This window comes from Lycorma delicatula, chromosome 7, assembly GCF_047948215.1.
Source record: "Lycorma delicatula isolate Av1 chromosome 7, ASM4794821v1, whole genome shotgun sequence".
In the NCBI taxonomy this organism is placed as follows: domain Eukaryota; kingdom Metazoa; phylum Arthropoda; class Insecta; order Hemiptera; family Fulgoridae; genus Lycorma; species Lycorma delicatula.
Genome location: NC_134461.1, coordinates 76,399,095 through 76,415,498, shown reverse-complemented (window position 1 = coordinate 76,415,498; position 16,404 = coordinate 76,399,095). Strand labels below are relative to the sequence as shown.

Genomic DNA, 16,404 nt, shown 5'->3' with positions numbered 1-16,404 from the left:
TTGTAATATGCCCTTAAAAGTACACTTCCTGCACTTGCACCTAGATTTCTTCCCAGAAAATCTTGGTGCAGTGAGTGATGATCACAGGTAACACTTTCATCAGGAGATTTCAGCTATGGAAAAGAGGTATCAAGGCAAATGGAATCCTAATATGCTGGCTGATTATTCTTGGACCATCAAGAGGGATGTTCCACAGGCAAAATGTAGCAGAAAATCGTCATTTCTTACTTTCTAGATGAGTTAAATTTTTTAATATTGTGTAATTAAGAATGCAAAAAGTATTAAAAAAATACCAGAAAGTATTTGAAATTATAAATTCCTGTCTCTTGGAAACCTTGTGTGATGGGGAAAAACCAATATATTTGAATTCAGGAGAAAAAATACTATCAGAATCATATATTTTTCTTCCTGAGACAAAAAAGGAAATTCTTCTTGGTTCCCCAGTGTAATCTGTTGTATGTTACTGATTATTTCTCTTAACCCATCTTAATAAAAGATAACTTTTGGTTTGTATAGAAATTACTTGGCATTTGGTAGTTCAAATATATTACTGGCTGATGATAGTATTATTTATATTAAAAAACTATGCGTATAATGTTTTAAGTTACTTTTGAGTAGGATATTTTGATGTAGAGATCAGTGTTAGAAAATAATTATGAGATGTTCATAGATTTTTATTTGATTTCTGTAGGAGGCTTAGAGAAAATAGAGAGAGAGATAGAGACAGAGATAGAGATAGGGATAGGGAGAGGGAGAGAAGAAGACAGAGTCCTGATTATTATTATAGAGATGATGATTTTAGAGATGATCAAAGGTAAGGTAAAAACAATACCTTAATGAGTTGTTTAATTTGTAGTTAGCTAATTATATATATATATATATATATATTGATTTTTTTCCTATTTTAATAGTTTCTAATGTGAGGTTGTTGTGTAATATTAATGTGAGGTTGTTGTGTAATATTAATGTGTGGTTGTTGTGTAATATTAATATTGTGTTGGACATTTTTATTCATACATAATAGTATTATAATAAGATTTTGTTTTAAGTTTGATGTAGTGAAACTATTTAAGGCGCACTCCTTTGAAACCTCTTCCTTCTCAATAATCAGTAATCCTTCTGAATAGTAATTTTTTTTCAAATAAAGTGACAACACCTGTTTAGTAACTTCTATGGTAATAGAAGAACCTACACTTAAAATTGTAGCATTTTTTTTTGTTAGGTTTTGACAGAACGCAGGCTAAGGGAGAAAATAAAAAAAAATTTTTTCTGGGAGAGGAGTATGGCCAGATATTTTCAAAAACATTTTTCAGATACAAAAAGTATGGTTCATTTAAATTTTTTTATTTTTCTGTTGGACTTAAATTTTTCTTCTGTCAATTTTTTGACAGAATGGGAAGTATTTTTGAATGAGAAAAATATTAACCCGCAGTCACTTTTTTAAATTATGTATATAAGCTGAAATCTTCTAATAATCAGGTTTCCAACAGTGAAGGTTTAATCTTTTTTTTTTTGAGTTGTAACATAAAAATTAAAAAAATTACTGAAATTATCCATTACTTACGAAATTCTAACAGAAAAGTTTCTAAACTAGATATTTCAATGTAAATAGAGATAATTCAAGTTTTAATAATATGGATTAATATTTAATTGATAATAAAGCTAGATTAGTCACAGATAATAGTTTCAGTAATTACATTGTAAATGGTTTGTAGTTATCAGGTTGAAGGTTGAAATTTTGTTAAAGTGTGATGAAAATAATTTTCCCTCTTAGTGATGCTTATGTGCTTTCTTTGTTTTACATAAAGGAAGTTTTATATTTTGAAGTCATATGTAAGCAACAAAAAATACTAATCTTGCTCAGTTATCTATAAATGGGTTACTTCATTCATTTTTCATTTTTGATGATGGAACCAGTTAATTATAAATGTCTCTAACAATTGCATATTTCATCCTTCCTTTACTTCCTTTGAAATTTTCCAGTTGTTGCAGAACCATCAGTTTATTAAGGTTTACTATGTTCCCTAATACCATAAAGTAATTTATTCTGATTAGAAATGTGCTTAAAAACAGTTTGTAATAACAATAAAAAAACTTGATTTTTTTTTTGTTAAAAATACTTATTACTTTTAATTATCAATAAATTGTAAACATGACAATTTCAGCTTCTTTATTTGTAAAAAAAAAAAAAAAAAATTAAATGTATATTTTAATAATAAATTTGAAAGTGAACTGATATGACAAGTAAGAAATTTCAAGTATAAAAGATGAAAAATTTTTTGAAATAAATTTATTTATCTTATTGTACTAAAATTTGAATCGGGGTACAGTGAACTTGATTTTCACCATAGTGAGAGCCCATGGTAAGTGTCAACCTTTTGTAATTGCATTTATTTTCTGTGCTGATAACATATTTATTTGAGTTTTGTTGTATTTAAATGTCTGTGTACAGAACTCTTCCACTGCTATTATTGTCAAGATTCCACTGATTAAGTAAGTCCTAACACAGTATGGGAGTATAGTTTGGTTTCATTGAAAGGTTATCGTACGTCCATTTTCACTGCAAGCTTCCTTATATTCTGTGGGCAATATTTTGTTGTTGATTTGTGGGGACAAACTTAAAAATATTAATATTACAAATATTTTTATATATATAAAAAAAAAATATAAAAATATCTATAAATAGTTATAGATATTTTTCAGAATATATATATATTCTGTAACATATTTAATACTTCTAAAAAAAGGTATAAACATTATTAATGTTTAAATTTTCTGCATTCTTGTCTATCATGGTTGATGTGATATTAATTTAAATTGTAAACTTTTTTTAAAAACTGAATCAAGTTTTATGTTAAAACAAAGAAGTAATGAACACTTACAGCCCTTCAAATGAATGTTGGAGTCAATATCTGCTAACCATTTCTTAGACAAATCACAAATCCACTAATATAGACAACCACCTTTATATTCTACTCAAAGACAAGAAAGGATCACATCTTAACACACTACACATTATGAAGTATGAGACGTGTTAAAAAAGTAATGAAAATTTTTGTTTTTTGGAAAGATTTTATTTATTAATGTTTTATTTATCTACATTAATGTTATCCCCCTTCAAAATAATCGCTATTACCCATTAGATATTATACACTTATGCCAGCACTTTTTTCAATCCCTGAAACACTTCTGGAACTTGATCTTTGGAATAGTGTTTAGCTCTTTCAGCTATTCGCTTTTAATCTCATCTATGTTTGTAAAACGACGGCCCTTTATGGTTCTCTTTATTTCTGGGAATAGAAAAAAAGTCACATGGGGCCATGTCCGGTGAATATGGAGGCTGAGGTATCATTATAGTGTTGTTTTTGGCTAAAAATTGATGAACAGGCAATGAAGTGTGAGCAGATGCATTATCATGGTACAAAAGCCATCAATTGTTTTGCCATACATCAGGGCATTTTTTTCGGATTGCTTCACACAAATGGCGTTGAACTTGTAGGGAATACTCCTTGTTGATTGTTTGACCTTGTAGCAAGAACTCATTATGCACTACGCAGTTAAAATTGAAGAACATGGTGTGCACAATCTTCACATTCAACTGTACTTTTCAAGCTTATTTTGGTCTTGGTGATCCAGAATGTTTCCACTGGGACAATTAAGCCGTAGTTTCAACATCATATCCCCGTAAATACATGCTTCATCACCTGTTATAACATGTTTCAGTAGTTCTGCATTGTTGTTGACTTCATTTAGCAACTCCTGAGCAACTTCTGTTCCCTGCTGTTTTTGTTCAAAATTCAATAATTTTGGAACAAATTTTGCTGTCACATGTTTCATACCCAAAACATCTGAAAAACTTTCATGGCATGAGCCAATTGATATCCCAACATTTTCAGTAATTTTTCTGATTGTGATTCGGCGATCATTCATAATCATTTCTTTCACTTTTTCCACGTTTTCATCTGTTGTTGATGTGCTGGGGTGCTCATCATCTCCAACATCTTCACAACCTTCTTGGAAACGCTTATACCATTCATAAACCCTTTCTTTACTCATAGCAGACTTACCAGAAGCAATATTTAACATTTTTAAAACATTGCTACACTTTATTCCATTCTTATAGCAAGATTTAATACAAATTCTCTGATCCATTATTTATACAAATCAAAAATCGCCGATTGTACCAAAACACGTGATATCCTTTCGACAGTTGAAAACAGACTAAACATCTAATATGGCTAAAAATGACTAAACATATACTTTTCAGACATGTTTACCAATATAACAATGAAAAAAAATAATACAACCCTTGAAATTTCAAAATTCTTGTTACTTTTTGAACACACCTCGTATGTAAACATATAAAAATGCAGAACGATGATGTACTAAATGAACAGACCCAATTGAAATCACACACAATTTTCAACTGCACTGTTAATGCATATTTTCCTAATTGAACAAAGCCACTAGCAATAACTTCAGCTGATGATGCCATTGTGAAAATGGCTCACCAGTCGCTAAGGATAGTTACAAAGACGAATGAAAATTTGACGTATAAGTTTTTAAAAACTTTTGTAATGAAATTTGGTTCAGTGTCTCATTAAAAACATAGTGTTTTTTAATTTTATTTGTAATTTGTAATATTTTTATGGTTTTATATAATACTTTAAACGTTTTGTTAGTAAGTGTATCATTAAATTACAGTATTCTATGGTAATTTTGAGAGAGTGTGGTAATAGTAACTTTTTTAACTACAATTTTTTTCCATGTGTGTTGTAACTTGATATAAAGTGATAATTATTCATAAATATTAATAAATTTGCTTTGTCTTCAGCATTACATAATTATTTTGCTAAGGTAAATTTATTTAAAAGGGTATACATTTTACTGTCTAGACACTTTTGTAATCAACTGTAATAGTCATTAAATTTCATAAACTGCGTGTTTTAATTTATTTTTGTCATCCTACTTGTTTATTTTTTATCATTATTTTCATAAAATACAATTGTTATTTAATCAATAATAAATAAAATAACCTTTTAGTACACAGAATTTCTTATATAAGTGATATGTAAGAAATTCCTGTTTATTCAACATTTTTGTTAAGATTATAAGAACAGCCTATAGAATATATTCTGTGCTTTTAAATACATTTTTCTCATTTTAGAGAATTTTATTACACGTAGTTGTAATTTGTTCAGAGAGCAGCTATATGGGTATCTGATTTATGTCTATGGGTGCATAGTGCTTCTTGCTTTTGTAATCTTGGCTAAAATTTTATGTACTATCTAGATAGTTACGTATTTGGTGACATATGGAAAAATTTAATGTTGATTTAATTTAATGAAGTTATTTAAAAGAATAAATTAAAAAAAATTGATAGAACTGATATGAAGAGTAATAATTCCATCTTTGTATAATTTTTGTCTCATTATACTTCCTTCAACTGATCATTAAAAATCTATTCTTCATACCTGTTAATCAAGTGTTTATTCTTTGTTGCAATCACAAATGGAGTAAAATATTTAATAAATTGCTAAGTTAAGTAAGTAGTCCTATATGTAAGTGTTTGCTTTCTTGGACTAGTATGTAATAAAATTTTTATTTTATTTTATTTTCTATTATTGTTTTGCATTAATTATTTCTTTGTTCATTCAATTTTATATTGGCTTCTAAGTGGTAGTAATTATTTGTGAAGCAAGAAATGAAGTAAAACAGAAATCTGAAATAGTTTAGAATTCTAATAAACTTCATTTCATCAATCAGCCAGGGAGGTGAAGAAAACACTGAGAGTAGCCCTTGAGCATGATGTCCAACACCTACCTAACCTGGGATAAGAGTGTGTCATGAGTGCCGTTTGCATTAAGAAATCAGGCCAACGCCGTGACTGGCATGCCACCAAGTAAACTGCTCATTGGGAGACCGACCTGGGGACTGACCGCATCCAAAAGCAGAGGAATCACCTCAAGCCACTGAGAAAAGAGAGAAGGCAGCAGCACACCATAAGGTCCACTGTCAAAAGAAGTTCATAGGCAACAGAGAAGAGCAGCTAACATTCGAGGTGGACGATCAAGTGTTCGTCAGACAGCACGCCAGCCCTGCTCGCGATGGTTGATGTACAGGATTTGAGGCCCCATAGACCTTTACATTGTCCTTCAACAAACAGGGCAAGATTATGAAATCGACTGAAAAGGCACCCAGTTAAAGGTACAAGTCTCCAGGTTGAAACTGGCACACCACGCCCTGACAACTCAGCTACAGCAAGATTAATCAGATATGAATCCATATGTGCCTGCCTAGGTGGGGGGGAGGGGGAGTTATTACCACATATATGCTTAACTTAATATCAGTAGCAGCTCATATGTCAACAGGAGCATAGTATATATACATGCTGGTATAAGCGTCACTCCCACCATGCAGTTCTCCCACCTTAGCAGCGCTGCTGCCCCACCACTCTCAGGCTCTAATAAAAGAGTGTGCATGAGAGTTAATTTTTAATTCATCGTCAACCTTCACATGGAGAAGACCAAGAAGAAGAAGAAGAAGTTCACTGGCTACCTCAACGTGGGACCTCCTGGTGGATGCCAACAACCCCGCTGGAGCAGCAGGCCTGGCTGGCCTGCTGAGGAAGTCGCTGGATGCAGATGCTACCTTCCTGCTCCAGCTCGCTGGGCTTCAATTGCCCTGGCCAGTAGACTCAGCAGTAGAAGCTGGCCCAGTGTGGGATCACTTGGGCAGAACTGGCTCGGCCGTGCCAGTGAAAGACAACCAACGTTGGCCCAACACTGCGGGGCTCTGGGGCCACATTGCCGCACTGTAGATGGGACCCAACTGCCACTGGCAGGGGTAAGCCTGGTTTGATTTTAATGGACGAGCCGCAACTCCCCAGCCTTGCAAGAGACCAGCTTCCAGAAAATCAGTGATTTCTGACTGAAATATTCAGGTTGTCGTCAGAAATGAAATTTGATCAACTTCAGCTGAACTTCACTAGAGTTTTTTTCATTTATTGACAGTATTATTTTTCTAATGTTAGATTTTGAGTTTCAGTACCCTTGCTTGGTAATTTATTAAAATATTGATAATCCATTTTTTTGTTGTTGATTTCCTTTCACTGTTGTATTATGAAAGTTCCACTGTGTTTCATTTCTTTTTGTTTATCTTTGTTAGCATTTAAAATGGTTTTGTATAAATTATTTAAAAGTTTTTTATTTTATTTTACAGAAGACCTGGTCGTGACAGACGATATTATGAACCTCATCACTACAGAGATAGGAATATTTATGAAGATGATTACTATTATCGTGAAAATAGGTAATAAGCTATGTTTCCTTTTGTTTAAATGAGTTTTTGAGAATTGTGTTCTTATCTTTGGCTTTGTTTCACCTGTAATAGATCACTATTTTCTCTGATATATTCTTGCAACTTTGTTTTCCATTCTAATTATTAGTTTGGCAATTCTAGGTTGATCAAATTCTTATTTACCTAAATTTTGGTACCTATTTTCTTATCACTAGCAGAAATTCTTTTATTACGTTTTGATGGATGATCAGTGATTTGTTTTAATATATATATATATATATATATACACACACAATGCTTTTTTCCATGTTCTAAATATTATTTCAATGTTGTGTTTTTGGTTTGTATTGTTACCAAGTTTTTTCCTGATATTTTGAATAAATGATATTTGGAAATTTGTTGTACTGTAAAGACAGATAATTTTCTTTTAATGAAAAAAGTTTACCATAATATTTACCATATAAACTGAAAGCTTAAGTATGGGAATAAGGAATTGAAATTTAGTAGCATGTGAAAAAACCATTTTAGAGTAGAATAGAGATCTAGGACAATCTGGATTAAAGGTTAAGACACTAACAGTCTGCTGAAGAGCTTGGCTAATATTTTGCTGACTGACTTTTTGTAACTTAACATATGTTGAATGTTATTATAATGTTACTTATGCTATATTAACAACATAATAAATGTTATTAAAAGTATCCTTTAATATTATTTAAATATGGAAAATAATTTGTACTGCAGGATAAAATAACTTTTGTTTTGAGATTTGACTTCTACTTTAGAATTTATCAATTATGAGTATTTTTAATTACCCTAAAGCCTAACGAGTTATGAAATATCATTATTGACAAATAAAATTTTGTGAATTCAGAGAGTTAAAGGAATTATTTGGTTCTTGATTGGTTTGATCAGAGGTCTATTGTGTTGTTCAGGAGTTTATGTTGACTTGTCTGGATGAGTAAGCAATTGCAGATAGTCATCCACAGATAACATCCTTTGGTTAAGGTTACTTGATGTATTTTCCATTTGGTGACATATTCATCTTGATTGTTAAAGTTATCGCCTATTAAATAAAATGTCTTTTTAACCATAATACGTTTTTGAAAATTTTTTAATTCACAAACTAAAGTTTGTGCTTGGGAGTATTGAAAATGATGCCCAATTTTCCCTTAAAAGGTTTTAATTTGATTTTCTTATTGTAATGTTTTTGAGCAAATGATTTTCCATGTTTTATGTTTTTCAATTGCTTGTTTTGTTTCTGTTGAACAGACATTGTTGTCATTTGTTCTGTGTTTTATATATTTTCTAGTGAAAAGATCAACTGCAGTATCAAATAATAAAATTTGTGATTATTATATAATCTATTTTTAATAGTAAATAAAATAAATATTATTAAATAATTTAATAATATTAAATATTTATATACATAATAGTAACAATAATAATATAATTATTATATTATTAAGTATAGTAATAATAATACTATATAATAATTTGACTTTTAACTGGATAAGTATTGGAAACTGATTCATTGGTTATTATTCAATAATAATATAATTGAATTTATGATTGCATTTTTTCCTAATAAAATGTGTATTATCCATTCTATACAGAACTTCACGTCCGTCCAGTAGATCTGGTATGGAATATCCTAGAAGGCCAGGTGGAACCGGTGGTCCTCATGATTATCTACCACCAAGGAATGTTCATCCATACTATCCAGATCCAGGTAAACGTCTAAATTCAGAAGTTTTCAAATCTCGGTCTTATTGTGGTTCCTCTCCTCAATTTCGACCTCCTAATTTAAATGCATCCATGTGTTCATGTCCAGGTATCATCCATTCATTTAGTTTTTTTGTGATCTATATGCCGAGTGACAATTTGAAGAGTTACCACATTTATTATGCAACAGCTATCAGACTCATCATATTTCTGTTTGCAGGCATTTACTTCATACTTGGGGAGAACTTTTTTAAAATTATTTTAAAGGGGTGAAACTGACCCTTTTCGCTACGCCTACCCCAACTCAAAAATCTTAAATGGCAACAGTAACATTTAATTACATTAATTGAAAACCAAAAAAAAAAAATGAGTTTTGGTTAGAAGAAAATTAAAATCCGCCAACACCTTTGTCACTAGGTGCGAAAAACTATGTGGGGTAGTAATTTTTTTAAATTTCAGTCCAACAAAGATAACTAAAATTATGTGATATAACTTCTGAAATCATTTGAAATAATCATGATCTGTGGATTAAAAGTGTGAAAATTATTTTTAAAATTATCAACACAAAATTTCACCTTTAAATTGTTTCTAAATTTTCAAGGGTTGAAAACGTATCTTTTTTAAATGAAATGATATAGCTTGTGACATCTGATTGGAATTGGTTCACTGGTATTAAAATTATGATTATAAAAATGTGTTGTTTTTTTTTATAGATTATGTTTGGACGTTTTTTAGGTTATGTTGGGATACAGTATTACTGTTCTAAAGAATTAGGTCTGAAATCATCTGTTCTACTTAAAAAAATATGGGTTTTAGACATTCCGATAAACACAGCATTATAACATCAATTAAACATACAAAAACTAAATAAGGTACACTTACTTCTTTGCTGGTAATATGAAAAATTGATTACCTTGTTACACAGGTTATAATTTTCTGCCAATTACTGAAATTTTAGTTTCTATGATAAATCTTTGCAAATTGTTTTCTTTCACATTGTAATTAGTGGCAAAAAGTATTTATTGTACTTATTTTATCATCATATTTTATTTAAATTGTTGTGCTCTTTAGTTAAAATTGGCATTTGGTTTGTGTTATTGTTCTACCCTTTGGCTTTTCATTTTTGTCTTTTGTAAATTTGTCTCGTTAAAATGACTTACAGTCTGGAAGTAAGGACAACTAATTTTTACATATGGAGAACAAAATAATTGTGCTAGAAGAATTCCCCAAGAATTTAATGAATGGTATCCAAATAAAAAATTTTACACTCTTACATTGTAAAACTTGTAAAAAAAATCTGAAGAAACAGAATCCGTCATGAATAAGAAATGTGCAGGGCAAAAGATTTTAGACGAGGATTGAAATTTTGGAAAATGTAGTAGCAAATCCTCAGAGCTCAATTTGTAAAATATCCTGTGAAACTGGGGTTTCTTATGGTTCTCTTTTCATTGCATTAAAATTGAATAAATTTTCCTGTATAAAATTCAACTGCATCAAGAATTGAGTGAGGATAATGCTGACTGAAGGATTGAATTCTGTGGAAAATGATTCAGTTAATAGTTGCCGATCCAATGCTTAAGAAAAATATTTGTTTTACTGACAAATGTACCTTCTTTCTAAACGGCTTTGTTAATAAACATAACTGCCAATACTTGAGCGTTATAAATACCCATGTTTTCTATGTTGGAAACACGTAGTGTTTACATAGAAAACCATGTCTGTGCAGGTTTGATGCTGCTAGGTTAGTTCCATTATCGTTGCCCGGCCGTTAACCATGGCTGCTCTGCATTCTGTTTGCACCAAAGAAGAGCAATGTTCAGTGATCCGTTTTTTGTGGTCGGAAGGTGCATCTGGGGGTCGAAATTCATTGAAGACTTGGTAAAGTATGAGAACAGTGTGTTGTCACTACGGAGTGTCTACGAATGGATTGAAAAATTCAAAAATAGTCGCTCAAGTGTTACGCATGATGAAGGAGCCAGACAACTGGCCCGCCACAAATGAGGAAAACATTGAGCGTGCACGTGACATGGTTTTCTTAGACAGACGAGTAACTGTTGATTAAGTGGCACATCATCTGCAAATTAGTCACGGTTCTGCCTATGAAATCATCCACAACAGACACGATGGGTTCCAAAACAACTCACACAGTTGCATAAACAAATGTGTTTGGATGTCTGCCAAAAACATTTGGATTGCTATGGTAACAAACGGGACATCTTAGACAGAATCATCACTGGTGATGAAACATGGATCCATCATTCCAAGCCAGAGAGTAAACTATAGAGAATGGAATGGAAACATCCAAATTTGCCCTGCAAAAAAAGGTTCAAGACCCAACTATTCACAGGAAAACTGATGCTTACAGTTTTCTGGGACTCACAGGGCCCAGTACTGGAACATTATGATGAAAGGGCACTACAATAAACAGTGCGCATTACAGTGAGATGCACGGCCAAGCTGAAGCCTGTAATTCAAAGCAAATGCCGAGGACTGCTGTCGAAAAGTGTTGTCTTGTTGCATGACAGTGCCCGTCCACACTGCTGAAACACTCCAGAAACTCAACTTTGAAGTACTGGCTCATCCTCCGTATAGTCCTGACCTTGCCCCTTCTGACTACCACTTGTTTGGTCCACTCAAAGGCATTAAGAGGCTGTCAATTTACCTTGGACGAAACAGTGAAAGAAGCGGCTCCTGGCTCGCAGCTCAACTGAAAACCTTCTTTTATGAGGGCATCAGGAAGCTTGTGCAACGATGGACCAAGTGTGTTGAAATGCAAGGGACTATGTTAAAAAATGATGTGCATGTAAGTTTCCGATTTGTATTGCAATAAAATTTATAACTACATTGCAGATAATAATTGACTTACCCTCGTATATAAACTCAGGATTAAATAAATAACTAATAAATACAAGACATGAATTTGTTCATTGATTGGAATTAACAATAGTCGTATCACATATATATAGTGTCTTTAATAGAGTAGTATAATAAACTTGTGCTCGTTAGGCAGCAAGATAATGAACAGCTATGCTGTTTATCAGATCTGTACCAATACGCCTTGGACAAGCTATACCTTATTACTGGTTTTTATACGTTTAACTGATCTTATAATGCTGTGTTAATCGGAACGTTTTTCAATGAAAATTTAGAAACAACATCTAAGAGCGAAATTTTCTGTTGATTTTAATAATAATTTTCACACTTAATTCACAGATCATGATTATTTCAAATGGTTTAAGAAGTTATACTGCATAATTTTATAGTTATTTTTGTCGGACTAAAATTTAAAATAAGTACTACCCCAAATGGTTTTTTGCACCTAGCGAGTGAAGGGGTGGGTGGATCTTAATTTTCTTTTCACCAAAATTCATTATTTTTTTCAGGTTGTCAATTAATGTAATTAAATATAACCATTGCCACTTGATTTTTGAGTTTGGGGTAGGTGTAGTAAAGAGGGTGAGTTCCACCCCTTCAAAAATAATTTTAAAATAGTTCCCTCCGCCGAGAATCAAATACGTGCCTGCAAACAGAAATACGTGCGACTAATAGCTTTTGCATAATAAATGTGGTAACTTTTCAAGGGGTCACCCATTACATATGTTGTGTTTTTCTCAAATGTATGCAAGTGTAAAATAAATATGTTACATTTTATGATTTAATAAAAAAGTAAAATAAGGAAAAATGTTGCTGATAAATGAAAATGAGCCTACAGAGGTATTGATTGAGCTATTTAGTGATAAAGTTATTTAAAAATAAATTTTATTTTAGTTTTGACTTTATTGTTAATAAAAATATTATCTTTCTGCTTTACCAAAAATTAAAACTTTTTATTACACAAAGTGGTAAAAAATAACCAACATGGGGCAGTTATGAATAATGCAGTATGCTGAACAGTGATTATTAATTAATGAATTATGAAGTAATAAATAGTGCAGTAATTTTGAGTCAGTTTGCATAGTGGGTTCACATTTTCTAAATCAGGATTTGCGTTATTTTTGCAAGATGTGCACTTGCCTTATCAACACGTGTTGATTTTCATTCTGTAATTTTAAGCTTTTTGGACGGATTTTTTTTAGTCTTCTATTGGTTTGTGTTATTGTTGGTGAATGATTACTGGATATGTCTGTGAAGTTTTGAGTTTTTTGGATAATGGATTGTGATTTTATTTTGATTTTACTGTTTATTACTGTATTTAATAGTACTCTGTGAGTTATTAATCTATAAGATTATTTGTATGGTTTATCAGCTTTATTTTTTTGGTTTTTGAGATTGGAATTTTTTGGTGAATACTTAATGGACGTGAAATATTGTGAATTTTGGTAAGCAGATTGTATTTTTATTACAATATTTATGTGTTATTACTGGTCATATTTAACCTATAAAGTATTGGATTTATACGTGCCTGTGCAGGACAATTACATCATGGTCTGTAGTAGTAAACAAGAACTTGGAATACTTGCTAGTTCAACGAAATTGTTATAAGTCCTAGCAGCATATTATAAGGGGAACTTTCAATTCCGTTGTTTCCTTACTCCTTCATCCAAATCCAAAATCCTCTCAGTTCTATTGGAATCATCAACTTTTGACCCCCCCAATTTTTTTTTTGACCCTGGATTTGGGATCATACATTTTACCTACCCCTCCCCTCCTCCAAATCCTCCCGGCCACTCTTAAATATGCAAGTGGGTTGTTTAACACTGATTTTTCAGCGTAGCACTCAGTTTTGACAACGGCTAGTTCTGTGTATCTCTCTTTGGGAAGCAGATAAATATGAGTACAGGGGACCCATTTCCTGTTGAGATCCACATCTGCATCTGGCAGTGGTGAGACAGAAGTTATTCTGATGCTTAGTACAGCGTCTGTAATGGAGACTTATGTCGATTTTATCAGACAGAAGAGATATTAAACCTAAAGACAACAGGAAGAGGAGGCGTCCCCCAGTACTGAGGAAGAGGGAAGATGAAAATGAATTAGCTGGCCTTATTGGCAAATTACAAGACATAGCTGGTGTATTAAACAATATAGTAGATAAGAACACAAGAAAGAGATAAAGCAGTTGGCAGTTTGCCGACAATGCGGCTCTCGCCACATTGACTCGCCGCTTGTGAGTGGCCAATTTTCCCTTTGACCTCAAAGTTCCAGGATGGCTCAATCTCTGATCCCCCCTCCCCCCCAAGAGCAGGGCAGTCAAATATCAGGTATTCATTTGACGACTTTTTTTTGTGGAAATTTTAGTCCATTCCAATCGCATCTCCTCGATCCTCCCTAAACCTTCGAACCTGGGTTCACCTGCTTCTTACCAGGCTTACCTCCCATCTATGGCCGGTCCCTACACTGCCATCCTCCACTACCCTTGATTTCGTGGGGCACCACCCTTTGGGCTTGGCTCGATCCTTTTTGCCACACACTTCTTGTGCGGTTCCAGTAGCAGCCTTCCCTGCACAACTCGTGGCAGAGGTTACGGCTGGATTTTTTGTGCAATCCGGATCATGAGGGCACAGCACCTTCCCTGTGGAAACCTTCAAAACCTCCTTTGCAGAGGACCAGGGCTTCTGCAGAGACCTGATGATTGACCTTCCTAGCTGGAAGGGTTAATGGCCACCAAGCCCTTGGCAAAACCAGCCAAGTCCTCCAAGCAATCTCCTCTGGATTGCTCCATTGCAGCTTAAGCAAGTAACACTGACTGATATACCCGGCACTATTTCTTATCTATTTCTTACAATTTCTTTTCTAAACAAAGTCACCTGTTCTCACATAACCCCACCTGAAACGTCAAAAACTAAAAGCTCCTAGGTCAGACCACTGGTGAGGTCAGAGTGAAATCGCTTCCTGAACCTGCCAGAGGATCCAGAAAGTTTGTTGGCTTCACGAACTACAAATTGGGGACATCAACACACAAAGAAAATGTTCTTATTCAGCCAACAGTGACTCTCCTGCAACACACTACGCTGCTGTTCCGTGAAACACCTTGCAGGTTGACTATCTACCATCAATCGTTTTACATGTATGTAGAACATTGTCTTTGCAGAAAATCGCTAGCAGTAATAAAAATTGCAAGTTGGGGTCAGAGGCCGAGAAGCAATCATTTGACTGCATGGTATAGTAGAGGTCATGGCAAGCTGGGTTTTTACACGACGCAACTGTTATTTGGCCATGGGAACTTTGAAGTTTATTTGCATAGGATTGGCAGTAGAGAATCATTGACTTGCATATATTGCATTGTTTTCGATATGGTAGAACACACACTATTTCAGTGCTCAGAGTGGTGAAACAGTGCAGGCGCGCTGGAATTAGTGACCTGAAACCAGAAGAGTTGATAGGATATATGTTAGCATTTGAAGATGATTGAAGAAGGGTTAATGAATTTGCAAGAACAATGTTATGTGCAAAGGATGAAGAGAGTAGAAGAAGGGGTTTTTAATTAGTGCAGGGATGGGTAGGACAGCCCCAACCAGGAGGGCCCGCATGCCGACGTGTGCTGGTTTCGATGAGTGGTTGGGGACTCCTTGGGAGATCAGGTTTGGGTTAAATTAAAGACCAAGTTCCGGCCACTCAGTGGGGGCCCAGGAACAACATAGTCAGTCCTGGTTCCCCCCTCTGTACATATGTTTCTCATAACTCAAAAACAATTGGCTGTAGAATGTTGAAATTTTGGATTTAGGACTGTTGTAACATCTAGTTGTGCACCTCTCCTGTGATTGCAATCGACTAGACCAAAAGTATCCAAAAAAAGCTCAAAATCCCCAAAAATTGGATTTTGGATTTTTTTTTTAACTGCATTGAAAAGTTCTCATTGAGAGCTTTTCAATGATATATCATAAGTGGTACTTATTGTCATTGGTTCCAGAATTTTAGCCCAATAAAATTTAATGAATGAAATATTTGGATCTTTCCAAATATTAATTTCAATAAAAATTTACCTAAAATTATTTTTAAGTATTTTGTTGTATTATGAGTTTTATATTAATCAAACATAAAATATGTTATGATTGCATTAATCAATATATATTTTAGAATGAATTAAACATAAAGTTAGAAAAAATTTTTGTTGTTTATTACATCTCTTTGTTTTGAAAAATCACAGATTGCTACATAAAAAATATTTTTTTATTGTAAATATTATAAAGTTGTTATAAATAAAGAGATTATAAAATTTTGAAACAAAAACCTTGTGGTAAATAATTATTAATTTAAAGATTTCTTCAAAGATTGGTAAAACTATTTGCAAAGAATGATTGGTAGAACTAAATGAAACAAGTTCTACGAGGAGTTTAAATAGTCAGTATTAATATTAAACATGACTTATATTTATAACATTTTCTTGCGGTTAGTCCAGTGATGTTATTTAACTTTTTTTTTTTTTTTATTAGCTGCCATACAAAG

General features: G+C 32.9%; 1 protein-coding gene across 8 annotated transcripts in view; it reads left to right on the top strand.

Moving 5' to 3' along the window:
• Positions 1 to 16,404, top strand: part of Sec16 (endoplasmic reticulum export factor secretory 16) — a 156,680-nt gene that overhangs the window by 56,366 nt on the left and 83,910 nt on the right. For 7 of the 8 annotated variants that reach the window (XM_075370741.1, XM_075370736.1, XM_075370733.1 and 4 more), the window contains exons 10-12: positions 692 to 814; positions 7,222 to 7,311; positions 8,913 to 9,028. In XM_075370741.1, coding sequence (XP_075226856.1) covers positions 692 to 814; positions 7,222 to 7,311; positions 8,913 to 9,028 — 329 coding nt within the window. The remainder of the gene's footprint in view (positions 1 to 691; positions 815 to 7,221; positions 7,312 to 8,912; positions 9,029 to 16,404) is intronic. The other variant, XM_075370735.1, reaches the window with a different exon arrangement.